The following is an 18,141-nucleotide window of genomic DNA, read 5'->3' as shown; positions in this document are numbered from 1 at the left end:
AAAATGGTAACAGAGGCATGATTAGTGGTTAGTGACATGTAGTTAAAATAATGTTAACCACCATCAATTCAATTCAATGTATTGATCACAATCAGGTTCTGTATTGTGTTGGTATGCATACTGAATTTGCTTTTTTGAGTTACACTCCACAACAGATGGCAGAAAATTAAATTTCTCTGTGTAAATTTCAGTTAGCAGTAACAATCCAAAGCTGGACAGTGACTGACGTTTAAGTACTATCAGTACATATCAGTACATAAAATAAAAAGTGTTGATTTCTTTGTATACTAACTACACAAACAGTATGTAAAGACATACTGCATATAACTAGGGTGTAGTACAGTAGTGGGATACAAGCAAACTCTAGAAAGCAGTCCTAGTAGAAGATTTTAATAGTTTCATCAAGAATGAACAGAGGGCAGCAGCAGCTGACACTGAAGAGAGGCCTTCCTGCTCCCCCTGCTGGACACTCACTGAGCTGCAGATCCCTGCAAACCAGGAGGGTCAGCAAAACACGCAAATAAGTGAAAAAGGAGAACTGAGCTCAAGCATTTTTTAAAGAATTAGAAATGTTTATTACTTACTGAATTCAGCACTTTTTTTAGACATCATACCTTATGGATGTGTACAGTTACAAAAACGGTCTTATCACAGCGACAAAGAAAATAAATTCATACAAAAATAAATGGCTCGCAAACGGTTTGTAAAATGACAACGATGTTCTTCATAAAAATAGAGACGCATGACAAATCAAAAGCGTGTCTAACCAATTTCATAACGTACAACAGATCCTAACACTTTGCACATTTAAGCAGATTAACAACAAACATTACCTCACATTGAATTAGCAGATGATCGTTTTCATTGTCAAAGAATCAAATGAAAAGAAGAGTGTAGCTTATATGCAGTGACGTAAAATGTTTTCTAGTTTGTGGAGGTGCATGCATGATAAAAAAAAAAGTATACATATCAAAAAGTTGTTACTTAACTGCAGAGCTGAAGCACATTTTGAATGACCACTGATTAACACAACAAGCCACTAAGGGTTTTCAGTCTGTCCAGATAACAGATAACGTCATCACAAACGCTACGATACCCGCAGAATCTAACAGTATTTACAGTATACAATACAACAGTGTCACACATGTCTCATTGGCCAGCTTGTCCCCTTTTCGGTCTCACTGCATCCATGATCATCAGTACAAACATCTTAATTTCATGGGGGAAACAGACGCGGCCAACGGCAGAGAGGAGTTTACTTCACTGACGTCAAAGTTAGTTACAAACACTGACGCAAAAGATCAGAAAAGCACAACTTCAGTCCACTGGTCACAAAGATGACGCGATGCAAATTGTTAAAACAAACCGCATATTTGCTCGCAAACAATCCAAGCAACCCGTCTCGCCCATAACTACGCTCTCCACAATACTGCTCCACCTCTTATCTGTGGAGATAAAACAAAGAAAAGTTGCCAATCCGGAGAGCAAACAGGGCCACAGAAACTGAGCACAGTGTTATCACAGGTGACCGAGGGTCAGGTGACTTTCAAACAAACCCCCTCCCTCTCCTACCACACCCTCTGATCCTCACAAGTGAGTGGACACAGTGAGCTGAATCTTTCAGAAGACAAGGCAGTGTTCACCGTGGACGTGGCTCACGCTTTACAGTGAATAAAGGAAAACACAAGATCTTTATTATTAACATACAGTGATTTCCCTACGTGTGTGTGTGTGTGTGTGTGCTGGGTAACTTTGGTCTCAGGATGTCACAGAGTCTGTGAAGTGTTTTGGAGTGTATCTTGGCCTGTGTCTGAGTGTTTGCTGCGTAGACCACGGAGCTGAGGGTCAGGACTCAGTGGGTTCATGAGTGGTTCTTGTCGTAGTCCTTCACCATCCGTTTGATGTGGAACAGTTTGTGTCTCAGCCTGCGACACTGTTTCTTCTTAGCCCGGTAGTCTGATGTCTGCAGAGCACAGAGACAGGGCACAGGTGAGTCACTGAAAACTACAAAACAGTCGATGAATGCAGGCGCATTCATGGTCAAGTGTGAAAAGAGTCATTTAATAACACACGATGGTGGAAGTGTTAGCTCTCCTGCTTTTAAAAAGCAGCACACGGTTACAGGGAGGTTATAGAGGACACAAAGTAAGTACAGATGTTTCATGTGCTGACGAATTCTATGAAAGCCAAATGAGTTGGCTGCATGTTAAGAACAAAATCTGCAAATCTTCAACAAATAACTGCAACATGTTTTTAGTAAGGTCTTCAAGGAGTTTAGTTTATATGAAGTACAATCAGAGAAGCCTCCTCACCTGCTTCAGATCCTTCAGCTGGTTATATTCCTCTGCTACCGCCTGTGGACACATGAGGAGAAAACACGTTATGAATGCGAGTCCTTCACACACAAACTGAGCGCTGAAAGAATCTTTTCTGTCTTTTCCTGTTTTACATCTGTCCTTGTGCACACAGGTCTTTGTGCATGTATCTGATGAATACTTTGCATCTGTTCAATGACATAAGGACACAGAGGACTGAGATATTGCAGCAACAACAACAACGGTTGCTTGGTGAAAGAGGGAACATTTTACGTGGGAAGAAAAACATGTTGGATTTGTGAGCGGGTTGAACTTATCAGTGCAGTGATGTAACAACTGGGAGTTGAATTCTGTTATTCTGTGAATTAAGTTATGGTAATGATTACTATTGTTACATCTGTACGACATGATTTCCTTGAACAATTCTTCAAACTTCAGCACATCCAGTACTGAACTGTACTGTGAATGAACTCAATCATGCAGAGTTTTTGCTCAGAAGCCCCCGAACTATGAAGGGTGCCTGATGCTCAAGAAAAGTGAAGCAAAATGAAGCGTGTGGAACAAGACGGAGGCAGCATAAATTAGCATACCGTAGATGTAAACTGTGAATCTTAACCTTGGCACTTGTCAGGGAGAAGTTCAGAGAATCCTTTTGCAGCAGGATCTGCGTTTGTTTGAAATCTCTAAGCTTCTTGTCCACTGAGGCCCTTCAGTGTTCACACCCTACACATTCATATTCTCATAGGGCTTATTTATTCAACTCCAGATGCTGTTTGACTTACAGTGAAAGGGGAAGAGCTTGTATTGCCGATTTGTAATTGAGGTTCACCTTTCTACCATTTACAGAATGTGTGTTCAGCGTTGGCCTTCTGAGTTCTGTTCATGTCTGACCTGGTAGTTGGCAGAGGTGTCATCCAGCGTGTCCAGCTGCCGGCTGAGTTTGTTCAGCTGATCGTTGATGTTGTCCATCTCGGCACACAGGTGCTTGTAATCCCTCAGGTCTGCATCAAACTCTCGCTTATATTCATGGCGCTCTGCATCAGACCTTATCTCTGGGTATGTACTGGTGGAGGAAAAGGAGGAGTGAAAATATCAGCGTCAGAGTTAAACCTTCGGACATAAAAACACTTTCAGCGTTCCTAAACAAGACTATCAGGTTATCAGGGTTACTCGTGAACCACAGGAACACAGTGTACAGGTCAAAGACATATAGTGTTGGTGGTTTTCATAAGTGTTGGTTTTCATAAATGTGTTTTAGCCTTCAAATGTCTCGCTCAGGGATATTCATTGAAGCCTGAGTGGATCGAACCAAAGCCTAATTTAACTACTTTCTCATAAACTACACTGACTCCCATGTTTTGTACCTTTGGCCCAATTCTCTCATTATGCCTGAGTAGGAGCCATGTGAAGTGGCATGCCTCAGAGGATTAACTACTCTCCTGGACGGACAGGGCGAAGCACATACACGCTATAGCCGTTTCCACACTCACTCTGCTGCTTAAGCATCTGTTTATCAGCTGTTCTTTATCCAAAAGATATTCTAGCTACATTTTAATGTAAATCTTCTGTAAGTCATTCATGTGAGCTTGATTCTCTGAGCTTAGAGTTGTTCATTCAATTCAAAGAATTGAGGTCTAGTCCTGAGGGAGTGACAGTATTTCACTGCAATATACATAAAAAAAAATTAAAAAAGACGTTTCCATCTTTAATCCAGACGACATATAAACTGCATGGAGACACAACTGTGCAGTCGCGGAAGCTTAAGTCTCACCTCTCCCACTCTTCTTCGTCGAGTTCGTTGCCCGTTTCTCCTCCTGTGGTGTACTCTGTCTCGTACTGAGACTCGTCCAGCTCGGGGTTACGCCTGCGCCTCTTGCCCCTGTTGGCGGAGGGTTTGCGGCCCCCGCCGGTCTCCTCTGAGGGGCTGGAGCTGGTTCCACCGCCATGGGACAAGGCCTCCGACGGTCGGCTGGTGGTCCTCTCTGAATACCTGCAGGACGGCAAGAAAAACAGAGCGGATCATAATCAGAAAGTCTTGCTCAGGAGCAATAGTTTAATAACATTAGGATCACATTTTTTTTGCGATATTATTCAAAATAAAACCTTAGAGAGGATAAAGAGCTGACTGAAAGCAGAATGTGTTGCTTCCTTACTGTCAGTTTCTATACAGAACATAGAGATTGTCATAATACGCTTCAGTAAAATTAAAAGCACAGTGAAGTTCTAACAGTTCAGTAACAGTTCATTACTTAAAGGTGTTTGCTTCACCTCCCAAAACAAACAGAAACTTTCTGCATTTATACACATTTTTATCTATTTTTATGAACAACAAATCTATCAAATAACACATTATGATGAAATTGGTCAGTTTCCTTTACATATTAATGTTTTTTTTATGTATTTTATTGTATTATTAAAATAAAACAAGTATTTCCTGATATGGCCCAGACAGACACTATATGGCGGAAGGTAAACATTGTGAGGCGGTAATGATTACTGTTTCCCACAACAGATAGATAGATAGATAGATAGATAGATAGATAGATAGATAGATAGATAGATATACTTTATTGATCCCAGGCTGGGAAATTAAAGATCAATTTGACTCTGTGCCATGTGGAGTGGCCTTCATACAGCTCTTTAACAATGAGAAGGAGGAATCGTGCTCAGGTTTGTAGGTTTGTGGGGATTTGTAGAGGAATTCAAATCCAGCGGTTCAGATATTACAAGTTCTTACAAAAGAAAGCTGCATTATTAACTACACAGCACACACGAGGCCCTCAGGCTAACATTCTTCTGGCTATGAAAAACACCACCTATGTTTACTTTGTGAGAGAGGAAATCATCAAAATAATATTCTGTACTTTGAAGTGAATGAAAATCCTTGCAGTTGTGCATGTAAAATCTGATTGTTTTGTTCTAGTGACTGTGAACATGAAATCCAGACTAGACGGGTTTGTCTTTCCAAAGGTACTGACATGTTAAGACCTTCAGTCACACACAGACACACACACACACACACACACTGCAGTCTTGAGGATGTTACTGCAAACAAAAACAAGGCACTCCAGAAATCATTTCTAGCTTTGAAGAAAATGAAATATATTTGTTCACAAACATCCTGCCTTTTCCCTCCCTCAGAGATTTCAGTGAACATGAAAAAACAAGGGAAAGTTAATCCAACAAGAGCTCAAAGGTCACAAACAGAGCTGTTTTTGTGGTCAGGGCAATATGCTTTCATGGCTTTTAAAACAGAGCAATGATTAGATATTGTGTGAGTCACATGCGTGGAGGTTCATTGTTTGTGTGCAATCTTTTTGCTTTACAGACTACACACTCAAATGTGTGTAGTGTGTAGACTCAACTTTTAGAAATGCATCATTTAATAAATAACCTGATCTGTTTGACTGGAGAGACATTCACAGCAGAAGTATTTCATAAGGACATGATAAAATGAAAAGCATATTTTATAGCTTCTGTCCCTGTAAAATATTTCCAATGTCACATCTTGGAGCATATGCATAAATGTATCCAATCAAATGTGATTTGAGGCAACTGGTTAACCCTGCTCATCATATAGACTATACAGACAAAGGTATCCAGACACACCTCTTCATGGGGTTGTTTTTCAGGGGTTGGGCTTGGCCCCTGACTTCCACTGAAGGGAAATCTTAATGCTTCAGCATACCAAGACATTTTGGAAAATGCTGTGCTGGACAACTTTGTGGCAACAGTTTGTTGAAGGCCTTTTTCTATTCCAGCATGACTGTGTCGCAGTGCACAAAGCAAAGTCCATAAAGACATGGTTGGATGAGTTTGGTGTGGAAGAACTTGACTGGCCCACACAGAGTCCTGACCTCAACCCCATCAAATCCCCCTATTGGGATGAACTGGAACAGAGACTGTGAGCCAGGCCTTTTGGTCCAACATCGGTGTCTGACCTCACAAATGCTCTACTGTATGAATGGCCAAAATTCCCCACAGAAACACTCCAACATCTTGTGGAAAGTCTTGGAAAGAGTGGAAGCTGTTATAGCTGTAAAGCTGTCTGTGTATTTAGAATGTGGTGTAATTGAAGTCCCTGTTGGTGTAATGGTCAGGTGTCCCGATACTTTTGCCTAGAGTGTATAACCAGGATCGCTGGTCCTCGGAGCCAGCAGAGTGATGTCATTGGTCAGAGTTTCAGTATCAGTCCTCCTCTACAGATTTAAATCAACCAACACAAGCTCCATTTGATTTGAACATATAATTTAAGACTCTAAGTTAAAAAAAAAAAAAGAGAGAGAGGGCTGAGAAAACAGGGATCACCCACTCGTTGTTGTCGTAGGTGTCCTCATTATAGTAGCTGCTGTCCACTTTGTCTGGTGGGTAGGAGGTGACACTGTTTGCTGAGGCATTGAGCAGACCGGCTCCCTTCTCTGACACCAGCAGGGTCGGGGCGTCCTGAACGCTGCGGCTTTCCTCCACATTGTTCACCTACGGCGGGCAGGAAGAAACAGAAGGAACAGACTCAGCAACCACAAACAAACAAGCAGAGCACTCACAAAGACACACTTTCTTACTGACATCCTGTGAAAGAAACCATTTCTTGTCTCTTCTTAACTTATCTCTTTACACCACAGACAAAAAGTATGGTAATTAGTGCTTAAGATTTGAAAGAGCAGTCAGACATGTAACTGGACAGCACAGCTCGACTCTTCAGTGAAATGAGGGTTATCTGCTCGGTTTATTGAGCTTGAAAAGGTCAAGAGTACAAAAACAAAGGATGACTAGATGCTAATTCTAAAATAAACCAAACACTAACCATAAATATTCAAACCTTTGTTTGTGGTCTCTTGTTTACAGCATTTCACTGAGTTCTCCCATATTTTAAGCCTGTTTCTGAATGCCTTATAACCTAAAAAGTTTAGTCATACGGAGAGTGGTTTCACTTTGTTCCATTGTCTTATGTCTTCGTGAACACCTGGAAGGGATGTGCTCCTCCTTTCTTTCTTCAAACAAAAGACAACAGTGTCTGTCACGTGGAAAAATTTAATCTGTTTCCAAGTCCTTCCTGTGAGGTCGAAGAGCCTGCCTGAAGGAATTCCTCACAATGGAGGCCCCGGGGGTGGTCACTGCTTCTTCTACTTCCACTGGGTACAGTAAATTCATCAATCATTACACGCCTTTTACACAACCTCAGTCCGCACAAAGCAGCAAAGTCGAAACTTTAAATGGGTCTTTGTGCTTCTCTGCTACCTGGAAATCTAACAAGCTTGAAGTTAGCAGAAACTGTTTGGTTGCTTTTCAGATGTAGCAACATGAACAGCATGTGAAACTGGTAAAAATGCAATACAAAAACAGACTAAATGTAAACTAATTCACTGTATAAGTAAGAAAACAGGTTTAAATTTAAGCTTAAATTTCTGCACAATATCTGCTATTGTGAAATAGCACTGAAAATGTTTTGAACTGCAAAAAATGCATATTTCTGGAAAAACATCAAAAACGAGAAAGAGTGCAGACGTGCAGGATTATGTTCCTCCAAAACAAGACATCTGAAACCTACTGCACCTGCACAAGAAGGCATAAATATTTACTAAATATGTCTGGTGAGAATTCACTATTCTCCTGCTTTCTCGGGTGGTGCATTACTGAGCAAACTCCTAAATTCTTTACAGTAACGGAGCAGAGCCTAACATCAACCATCAGCCGCCCCCAAAAACAATAATCATGGTGGGTGGAGTGCCTAGGTGAGCTGCCCTTCGTACAGCTGCAGGAGAATAACATGTGGAGACTGCACTTCATGTAAGAATCCCAACAATGCCCCCGCGGTGCGCAGCACAGCGGCTGCCGGGCGGCGAGCAGAGTATCTAAGCAAAGTAAGAATGGATGTGTTGATGGCAAACATGAAGGTAAAGATGGATTATATAATGTTTTTCAGAGGGACTGTTTTAAAATTATATTCATGTTGTGTTTAGCCATGCTCTCTGACTCTGGACTGGAAATTATATCAACAGGTGACCAAATGAAATAAATAGACAGCTCAACAATATATATAACAAAGGATGGGTCATTTTTAGACATTTTAATGCAGAAATGTTACATATTTCTATCTTTCACTCTCTATTTAGATATTTTAATATTAGTATTTGAAAACTGCAGGGGATGCTTTCAGTCCACATCTGTGCAGCACTTCGCTGTTTCCAGCTCACAGAAAGCCCTGCAGAAACCGACTGTGATGACTTCATCCAGCAGACTCAGTGTACCCCCCCAACCCCCCTCCAGACGAGCTGAATGAGGCCAGTGTGTGAGGTCATCAGAGTGTGCCAGGCCTCCCTGAGCTCAGCAACAGAGAAGGGTCCAATCTCAAACCAACCACAGCCTTAGACTGTCACTGGCCTTGTGTTTAAAGGAGCCAAACAAGCTTGATGACTCACTCTGTGGCACAGATATGCAGTACGCAGGTAGCGCAGCAACAAGAAAGAAATAAATAACTGCAATGTGGACCCTGAGGAAATATGAAGAAAATGAGGACAGGAGGGCAAATTCTACCAGACTAACAGCCCATTTATTGAGGCTGATAAAATATGCACAACAATGACACACTTTAGCTGACCTGCTTTTGGATGCAACATGTACATGAATATATCGAGAATTGTGAAATCGCTAAATGCAGTAGCTGTGTACACCGTTAGCATTCCTACAATAAGTCTGATGACATCAGTTAGCAGACACTAGTGCTAGTCATAGGATTCACTCTGAGCTTGTCTCGTTTACTCACCTCTGTGTACATGATGCCATGTTCAAGGCAATGACAAGCACACTCATAAACAAACAGCTCTGTATAATCCAATATAATACAGTGTCTGTTTAGTGCTTCTTCTGGCACTTTCCACAAGACTCGAGATAAAGTGTGACTCTTTCTGAATCCTTTATTGGGATATCTGATCAAATGATAAGAGCTTAAGAGTACAGACGCATTTTACACACAGCAAAACACGCTCCCGTGAGGTTCGGGGAAGGTAGGTTTTCATATTACCAAAATAAAATAATTAGCACTTCCTTTAAATGAGATATGGGTGCAAGGCTTATCACTAGCAGTTTGCATCAAGCACGTGTGGATGTGGGGTTAAGGTAATCTAGCAATATTTATTTGTCCTGAGGCTTTTTGTTTTTCTTTCACACTTTTACTATATATTTGTATTTCTTTCACTTGCTGTATGCCACGTGTCTGCATGCAGTGATTTGGCTTCTTGACACTCCCAGGGCCAATATTTGAACAAACATGTGAACATGCAATGGGGAGGACGTTGACCACAGTTTGTGCTGTAGCAGACCGAAAGGAAATATTCTACAGGCCCAAATGAATGACCACCAATTAAATTTTCAAAACCTGAGATTTTGTTGTTAGTTTTCTGTATTAATTTAAAAGTCTGAATATTTGAAAAAGTGACATGTGAGGTCAATAACCCAGATCTGATGTAACGGTCCCACATGACTAGCGTGATGTTGACATTTAAAAACTCAAAGACAGGCTCTCTAGAAACCACCTGCCTGCTTACTATCTTCTCAGGTGGTTAATGATTACCTAGAGTGAAACCAGGTAGTAGACCATGAGCAAACAATCACCGACTGCTATCAGCCCTGACCCTGAACAAAGTGACTCAGTAAGAGGGAACATGGCGATGGTAGCATGACCGTTTCCTTGCTGGATCCTGTTGAGAGCTATATATGATGTTGCTTTTGGACTTTCAACTCATAAAGACAATCAAACCAATGAAAACATGAGAGATTTAATCTGGTGAACAAGTCTACCGGGTTATATTGTGTAGCTATGGCAAAAATAGCATCTGTGACAAAGCAACCGCAGGAATGCAAGAGACTCAGCTTGGCTATTTACTGCATCTGCATCACCACGTTCACCTAACCGGTCCTTATTACTGATGACTACCTGAGCAGGGTGACGAACTCACTGATGTCCTACCTACTTACCTACACTGTAATGTAAAAATGAGTAAAAGCTAATTTAGCGGCTGAACTTTCTATAGGTGGACAAGAATAATTCAACTAGCACTCCCTGGCCTTAAAGCTAGTATATGGAAGCTAGTACATGAACCTGGACAAGAGTCACACTGTATGCAAAATGTGTCTAGTTAAACTAGTTGTGGATCATCAGCAATTTGTTATTAATGCAGCAAGCAGTCAAAAAAACAGTCATGTTTAGAAATAGAGAAGAAAAATTTGATGTATCCAGATGCATGGACAATGGTTTTATTATCACATTGTCCCTCTCTGAATCTGAACCAAATCATAAGGTGACAAGAGACTCCCATCCCTACAACCGTCTGTGCAGAAACAAAAAACCCACAGTGGTTGATCATTTCATCATCCAATCAAGTCTGTCAGTGAACGCTGTGTTCCATCAGCTTTCCAGAGGCTGGATTTAAACTCTCTCTGGCCCTGTTCATTTGACTTCAAGCTGTGCATGCACAAACTCGGGGTCAGTCAGGGTCGAAATACGATTTCTCTTTTTTAAATCCCATGTAAACCTGGTCTTATTAAACTGCAACTACCATCGTGTTGTCTCTTACCCATTCCTCTACATCTCTGCCCTCTGAGGCCTTCCCACCAGCGAGGGGCTCATCCCAGTAGATGTTTGGTTTCCCGTAGCGCCAGATCTTCCCTCTTGTTTTTTGCGCAAAGAAAGCTGCAACACACAAGGCGATGACAACCAGGAATCCACACACCATGGCAACTCCCTACAAGAGTCAGAACAGGAGAATAAAAACTGGGAAGTTGTCAAGGAGATAATCTGTAAGATAAAGCTGGTTTACCCTGGAACAAGAAGTACACAGATACACTCGTGACATCATTAGGTGAAGCACATTTCACAACTTGTGGCTCCGCGTACCCAAAAATACAACAAATGCTTTATGATAACAGATAGAGAACAGAACAGAACAGAACAGGACTGATAGTATGAGACTCTAGTCATGTCAAGGTGGGGTTGGAAATTGATTTTAAAAGCATTTTTGTTAGATTTTTGAAAATCCTGATAACAATCAATAAAGTAGAAGCTCTAACAAAGGAGAGAAAAAAAAGTCTGACGTCTGTGGCTGTTACAGGCACAGTCATAACACCATCCAATATCTTCATTCACTTGAAGTAAAATGACTGGACGGGTCCCTGCCTGTCTACCTGCGTACCTGCATGCACTCTGTCCATGCCCTCGCTGCACAAGATCAAAGTCTTCTTTTGCTAAAGCTCTTAGCGACAAATTTAATACGCACCAATAGCCAGTGATCTTAGAGAATGCCCAGGCACACAGGGAGTCATTAAATCTGCAGTGACACATCAAGCACTTACTCAGCCCTTGATATCTATGAAGCACCTGCAAGAAAAGCTACACACCTCCTGTGGGTCCACAAAGCAGTAATGGTAGAGATACTGGTTGTAAATGGGGAAGCCTCCCACTCCTCCCATCTGTGAATAGCCGGTCTGGTAGAGGTTCTGGCACATCACCAGCATCGGATTGTACATCATACTGGAGGAGCTCTGGGCCATGGGGTTCACTCCGACAATGTAGACAATGGTTATGATGCCCTGTAAAAACATGGCAAGTCAGTGCGACAACAGTCATATTGATAGTTTTTGATAATTATAATCTCTCACTGAAAAAAACGTCTGACTAAGGCAACAGTGTCAAATCACGAGTGAAGACCCACATTCAGCAGCAGTCGTATCGCCTCAGTGATATGCTGAACATCTTGTGAAGGCCACAGCGCAGCAGTTTATTTTTGACAAACAATCCTTTCATGAGTCTCTGGTGTTTTCCAATCCATCTATAGTAATACTTTGGTGGAGCTTAATCAGTTAGAGTCAGATGGAAACATCTAAAACATCTCAGTGGATGCTTGGCATGATAAACGTGCTGCCTGTTTAAGCACAAATAACCCATGGCACCCTTAAAAATTAAATCAAAACTTGCCAAATTGTCTGAAATTATTTGAGAGCTGTAGAAAAGAAAGTCTGGTGCTGTAAAAATAAAAACCGAAGCAATGAAGATGTAACTAGAGAGTACAGCCAAGTCTTTCCATATTGCTCATCCAGACAGTCTAAAGCTCCAGCAGGCTGCAATAAAATTAACAGATTGAATCCCAGATAGACTAATGTTTTTTCATTCTTGGGTCTACAGTATTATTAAATATTAAGCAGCTTAAACATCCTGGTGTGGTCTTGGACAAACATCTGCATGAACACGTGTTTTAACCGACTCAGCATGACCCCTGACATCTGAACAGAGTTAAACTGCGTACACTGTAAGTCCCGATCCAGATTTTTGCCTCTGGTATTTAGGAATTTTCAAAAACATGCGCAGTTAAATACCGTTCATGACAGAGCTGGGCGTTTACAACCATTTTCACTGTCGGCTGGGATGTGGGATGAGAACCTCCTAATCTTAAGACATTAACGTGAGAAGGTTCAACAGGAAGATGCTGATATAATGCTGCTAATGTAGGGTACAAATAGCCCACAATGTTGACCCACATATAAGGCCAGCAGTATACACACATGTAAGTATTCTGTCCCACATTCAGAGTTTCTTTTAGGGTGTCACATTGGGAGTGCTTTTTGGGGAAAATCATATTTGGTCCTTCCATTTAAGAACATACAAGGAGCTGCAAAATCTATGAGAACCACATTCCTTATTCTGGAGAATGAAAGACAAAGTGCTTAGCTCTGGTTATTATTGGATTAGGAAAAAGCAGTGAAGCAATCTAACTACCTAGTCAAGAATCAAGGACTCTTACGGGGGCACATTTTGAGAAAATGAACCTTCAGTCATAATTTAAAGATAGTTATTTATATTCTACTACAGGGTACTGTGATTTCTGCTGTATTTTTCTCTCTTGTTCCTATACAGAGAATGCTTGTAATGATACTTTTCTTACCTGCAGGATAGCCAGGATGATGCTGCTTATCAGGAGGGCCAGGAAAAACTTCCTACTGCGGACAGTGTTGGATTTAGTGAAGCTGGCGATGAAGAAGGCCAGCGCCCCAATGAAGCTAATGGCTGCCATGGCAATCATGGCGGTTTTGGCTGAGTAAGGTGAGATGTAGGAGCCATAGCTGCTGCCGTAGCCATAACCACCGCCGTAACCACCGTAACCACCATAACCGCCGTAACCTCCATAACCACCATATCCTGAACCGTAGCTGCCGATGCCGTATCCACCGCCATAGCCAAGTCCCGCTCCGTACTGCATGTCCCACATGAGAGTGGAGGCCACGCAGGCAAATATCGTCACGCACAGCAGGATCACCGTAGCCATCATGGCCTTGACGATCCCCGGAGGTGACAGCCATTTGTAGAAGTGCTGCGGTTTTTCCTCAATGTAGTAGGATCCCGGCGGAGGTGGGTATGCGTTGTAATCGCTCTGAGGGGCATGGAAGCTGCCTGGAGGGCCATAGCCGTTGTTAGATGGCGAGGTGAAAGGAGGACTGTAGACAGGCGGGCTGTCGTAACGCTGCTTGTCAAACATCGTTCAAAAATGCAAGGAACTGTAAGCAAAAAACGACAAAACAAAGCGATTTTGTGGATAGTCGAGACAGCAAACGCGCACTGCACAATGCTGGGAAGAGCTGTGTGGCTGTTTTTCAGCTGCACTGATATGAGTAACGCTACGTGGAGATATGGAAAAGTTAGGCGTGACTTTGAATGGCGTCTTTGAAATGAGGCTTAGTAACAGAGCAATGTAAATGTTTTACCATTTCCTTGAGAGAGTGATTTATGATGGCACAAGTTAGGCTTGTTTGTGCAATTATCTGCTTCTGTCAGGTCGAGTCAGTTAGGCTGTATTGAGAGCAGAGCATTTCTCACTAATCATATCATAAAGTAGGCCCGCCTGTCCTAGATTACCACAAAATATAAATATTAGAGGAATGACCTTCACTTTGAGGTCTCTGAACCAGCAGAGTCAGTGTGGAGATGTCGCTAACAGGACGGGGAGCTCAGCCAAACAACAATACTTTCCTTTTTCGCCTCTTCACAGGCTGTAGGAGTCTCTCTCCAGCCTCTACAAAGTCCAGCCAGACTTTGAACATTTCACATCCCACTCTCAAGCTAAAATTTTCATCTTCTATTTGTTACAGATTTTACAGGGAAACATCCAAGGCCACAGTGTATACCACTCAACAATGCCCATTCTTCTACATAGAGCCCTACAGGGAGTAGCATGTAAACAGCAAGGCAACGCTACTGTAAGGGACAATGTTAAAATATTAATGCCCTTTTTATTTTGCTTTGCTTTTTCCTGATTTGCCAACTCTAATCTCAGCCTGATATGAACAGAATGTGCTTGTACCAGACAATACACCACATAACAATATGAGAAATAATCAATTAATCTAAGGGGTGCAACTAACAACTTTTGGTGTCAATTCCTCAATTACGTTTTGTTTAACTGATTAATTTTTTGGTTTGTAAAATGTCATTAAACAGTAAAAAAAAAGGCCAGTCCAAGTTCAATGCTTGAGAAATAATCAATGAAATACTGAGTAGGTGCAGACCTTGACTGAATCCGTTTCTTAAATTCAAAGTTCTCTATATAGTTGCACTCCGTCTCCCAGTGGCAAATATCTGGAGGACAAACTTAGACATACAGACAAATGGACAGAGAGACAGTCCCTGGCCCACAGCCTGCTGTCCAGGGTAATAACTTTCCTCTCTTTATGGGACTCTGGCGCACACAGGAGAAGAGGTCTCGCCTCAGAGCCTCCATCCCAGACACCTTCCCATTATTCCCTCCCTCATTCCTCCATATCCTTCATCCCCCTAACAATTCCCCTGTCCCACAACTCTCTTCCCCCACTTCTCTCCATCCTTCCATAACTTCTCGCCTTTGTCTTGGGAGCAGGAGGAGTAAAAGTTAAGGCTGCTCGTCACAGGAACAGCGTCGCCATGGAGTCAGGGTAAAAAAGAAAAAGGAAAGAAAATCGGGGCATTGTCCAGGGGAGGATCAGACAAGGGCTCCTCTGTGCTGCTCCTGAGTGGAGTGAGGCAGGAGAAAGAGAGAGAGAAAGACGTGGAGACAGGTGGATGGTGTGCAGCAGAGTCAGGTGTTCCTTATTGGTGATCAACACGATGTCACGTAAACCAGTGGGCCTCAGTTTATTTTCAACTGCAGCGTGAGAGACAGCTGACTGTCATTCCCAGGTCGTCAAATACTGACGACCTGGGAATAAGACTCAACAATCAACTTCTTTACTCCCCACCTTCAAACTGATAAAAGGCAGGAAATAATCCGATGATCAAGCCCTTTCCGAGCAATGAAAATCTGCATTTTAAACTCCTCTACACCTGCAAAAGAGCCATTATGGATTCAAAACGTTGTGCTTTCCTTTGAAAAGTGCAGTTTACACAGTACATAGTGTGAATCTGTAGGACACAGAAATCACACCGAGAGTTGTGAAATCAGGTAGAGCTGCAGTGACTATTATTAATGGTTAAATCAAACAAAAATTTGTTTCTAGCTTATCAAGAATATGCTGCTTTTTCTTTTTTTAAATACTATTTTTAAATGAATAAATTTGAACTTCTCTGGGGTTTGCTGAGGCAGAGAAAATAATTTGACATTTGGCATCAACTTAGGCCATTTACAATGGATGATCTTTCTTTGTAATGAATTCTTAGTTGCAGCTGTAGCACCTGGACATGAGAGATGCGATTGTGTCTTGCACGCTTTCACATTCTTAAATTCTTGAAACCACAATTACTTGTTTGTGACATCTGCTCATTAAGGGGAAGCCTTTAAGTTACTCACCAGCCCTGAATGGAGTATAGTGTACTTTCACTCAATGCATTTGCTGTAACAGCAGCAGGCGCAACAGTAGTAGTAGTAGTAGTAGTAGTAGTAGTAGTACAGTAGTGTTTGTCTAAAACTGGCTCACAACATCTCATTTTCAAGCTGTGCAGAAAGTGCAGCATTTGGACCACAGTCACAGGTCAGGTCAGACACCCACCAGCAGCAGCCTGAGGTCCAGAACAACACAGAGACTCTATCATCTGCTGCTGATAATGGAATTCCAGTCATACAGTCACATGTCTCACATCTGTCAAAAACAATTTGGCCCCTGCCCGATGTAGGCTGGGACCTACTGGCACACACACTGGAGTCAGCCAAGACTTCCTGCCAAAGAAACACGCCACTGAATAAACTCTTGGGCCATAAAAATGATATGCATTCAGTTACAAATGTTTTGGCTACACAAAACAAAACTACTGCACAGAAGCTCTTTGCAGAGGACCGTTGACTCGGTTGTCATTTTGGACATTGTGGACTTGTCCAAATGTATCATGTTATACTGAGGGGGGAGGTTTCTATTATTTTGTTTACCCCATTATATCAGTAAGGGTGTGGTAAATGTTGTTGAATCAACACAAAACATACACAAACATTTCCTCCATCATGTTTTATTGTAGGTTTTAAAATGTTTTTTCCTGCTAATAAAACTGTGCTTCACACTCCAGTGGTGTTCAGGTAGCTTACCTGTTACAGTCTAAGTAAGGTGTTCTTGACTCGTTTCTATTCTACTCTATTTCTAACCTCCACAAAGGTAGTATTTACTGTAAGACTGCTGGACTGAACTGCACGGGGGAGTTTAATAGTTTCACCTGAGCGTTAGGTTACCCAATAAACAAGCCAGTATTCAAGTCACTACTGCTCTACGCACAAGGCAAAAACAAAATCCCTCCTTGATTAGTATTCCTCCCCCAAACCACATAAATCAAAGTTCCTGAAGTAAATAAATAACTCCTGCATTTACTCCATTGTTTGTTATTAATGACGGTTTGGCTAATGTGTACGTTTCAAGCCACAATTAGCTTATTTATTTTTTAAAAAAGCCATCAGATTTCATATTAGCCAAAGAAAGACTAAACGTTATGATGATATATTTTGATTTGCTTCACGTCCCAGCAGACTTCTGGTAACTTACTAACGTTTTGAACCGATTCCTTTATGATCAATGACAAGCCGTTAGCTTAACTCAGTAACGTTAGCTAAATATCTGATTGGGTAAACAGGACGAGGACTCCCACCTGTCGACGTTACAGATCCGGTGTTACCGTTACTATCCACTCAAACCCTTTGTGAACGAGTTAACAGAAACACATGCCACTCGTGCCAGTTTAGACCGATAGCATAACTCAACGTGATGACATTAAACAAACCAGCTTCATGATTTTCTTACCTGGGGACCGTTGGAAGAACTTCAACACTGCCAGTCGTTTCCTGTGAAAACTCCCTTTTTTCCCAGAAAGTTTGGAACAAGTTGAGAAAAAAAACAGCACGTCTGTAAGGAAAATTAACCCGTTTCCGAGTTAATATTGAAGTGGGTGTCTTTCTCTAAGGCTAACTTTAAGAGTCGCGACTTCACACCGCTGTCCCACACAGAGACAGAGACAGAGACAGAGACAACGGTTCCTCCTCAGGCAGCAGCAGCCTCTGAACAAGTGCTTTGTCCCGCCTGTCCGCCGTGATGAGGCCCAGGACGCGAGACCGCTGCACTGCCGACTGTCACCGCCAGAGGTCGTGTTTTCTGCGGTATACAGCAGCCCCACGAGACACAGAAACTGTCAGACATATACAGTAGTTTTGGTAATAAATTTATAATTAAATGATCACAAAATAATTAATAAATGAAAATCTTATTTTTCAACGCGTTTCTCAACCAAGTTAGACATTTAGAGGAAAAAAGGTTTATTTTATTTTATTTTTTTTCCTCACAATCCTCTGTTAGTTTGTTTTTATTTTGAAATTTCAGATTGATTGAAATCCATAAG

General features: G+C 41.8%; 1 protein-coding gene across 4 annotated transcripts; it reads right to left on the bottom strand.

The window, feature by feature from the left end:
* Window positions 1-551: 551 nt before the first annotated feature.
* On the bottom strand, window positions 552-17,840 carry si:ch73-61d6.3 (occludin). Of its 4 annotated transcripts, none has more exons than XM_046391254.1 (9): window positions 17,550-17,840; window positions 13,250-13,859; window positions 11,709-11,900; window positions 10,889-11,056; window positions 6,628-6,791; window positions 4,087-4,305; window positions 3,207-3,378; window positions 2,313-2,354; window positions 552-1,963 (listed from the first exon to the last, which is right to left on the bottom strand). In XM_046391254.1, the coding sequence occupies exons 2-9, from the start codon at window positions 13,838-13,840 to the stop codon at window positions 1,862-1,864; spliced, it is 1,650 nt and encodes a 549-aa protein (XP_046247210.1). In that variant the 5' UTR covers window positions 13,841-13,859; window positions 17,550-17,840; the 3' UTR covers window positions 552-1,861. The 4 variants fall into 4 exon arrangements, with proteins under 4 accessions (XP_046247210.1, XP_046247212.1, XP_046247213.1 ...); XM_046391256.1 differs by lacking the exon at window positions 17,550-17,840 and adding an exon at window positions 17,295-17,448; XM_046391257.1 differs by lacking the exon at window positions 17,550-17,840 and adding an exon at window positions 15,198-15,624.
* Between the last annotated feature and the right edge of the window lie 301 nt (window positions 17,841-18,141).

Source organism: Scatophagus argus, chromosome 6 (assembly GCF_020382885.2).
Source record: "Scatophagus argus isolate fScaArg1 chromosome 6, fScaArg1.pri, whole genome shotgun sequence".
NCBI classification, from domain to species: Eukaryota; Metazoa; Chordata; class Actinopteri; family Scatophagidae; genus Scatophagus; species Scatophagus argus.
This window is presented reverse-complemented; position numbering and strand designations above follow the sequence as displayed.

Bases quoted from the DNA above. Each gene is read 5' to 3' on its own strand.
- si:ch73-61d6.3 (XM_046391254.1), bottom strand. From the start codon at position 13,840: ATGTTTGACAAGCAGCGTTACGACAGCCCGCCTGTCTACAGTCCTCCT. The intron at 11,901-13,249 runs GTAAGAAAAGTA...ATGTTTTTACAG, and splicing joins TCATCCTGGCTATCCTGCAG to GGCATCATAACCATTGTCTA. The intron at 2,355-3,206 runs GTCAGACATGAA...ATGTGTCCACAG, and splicing joins ACACCTCTGCCAACTACCAG to GCGGTAGCAGAGGAATATAA.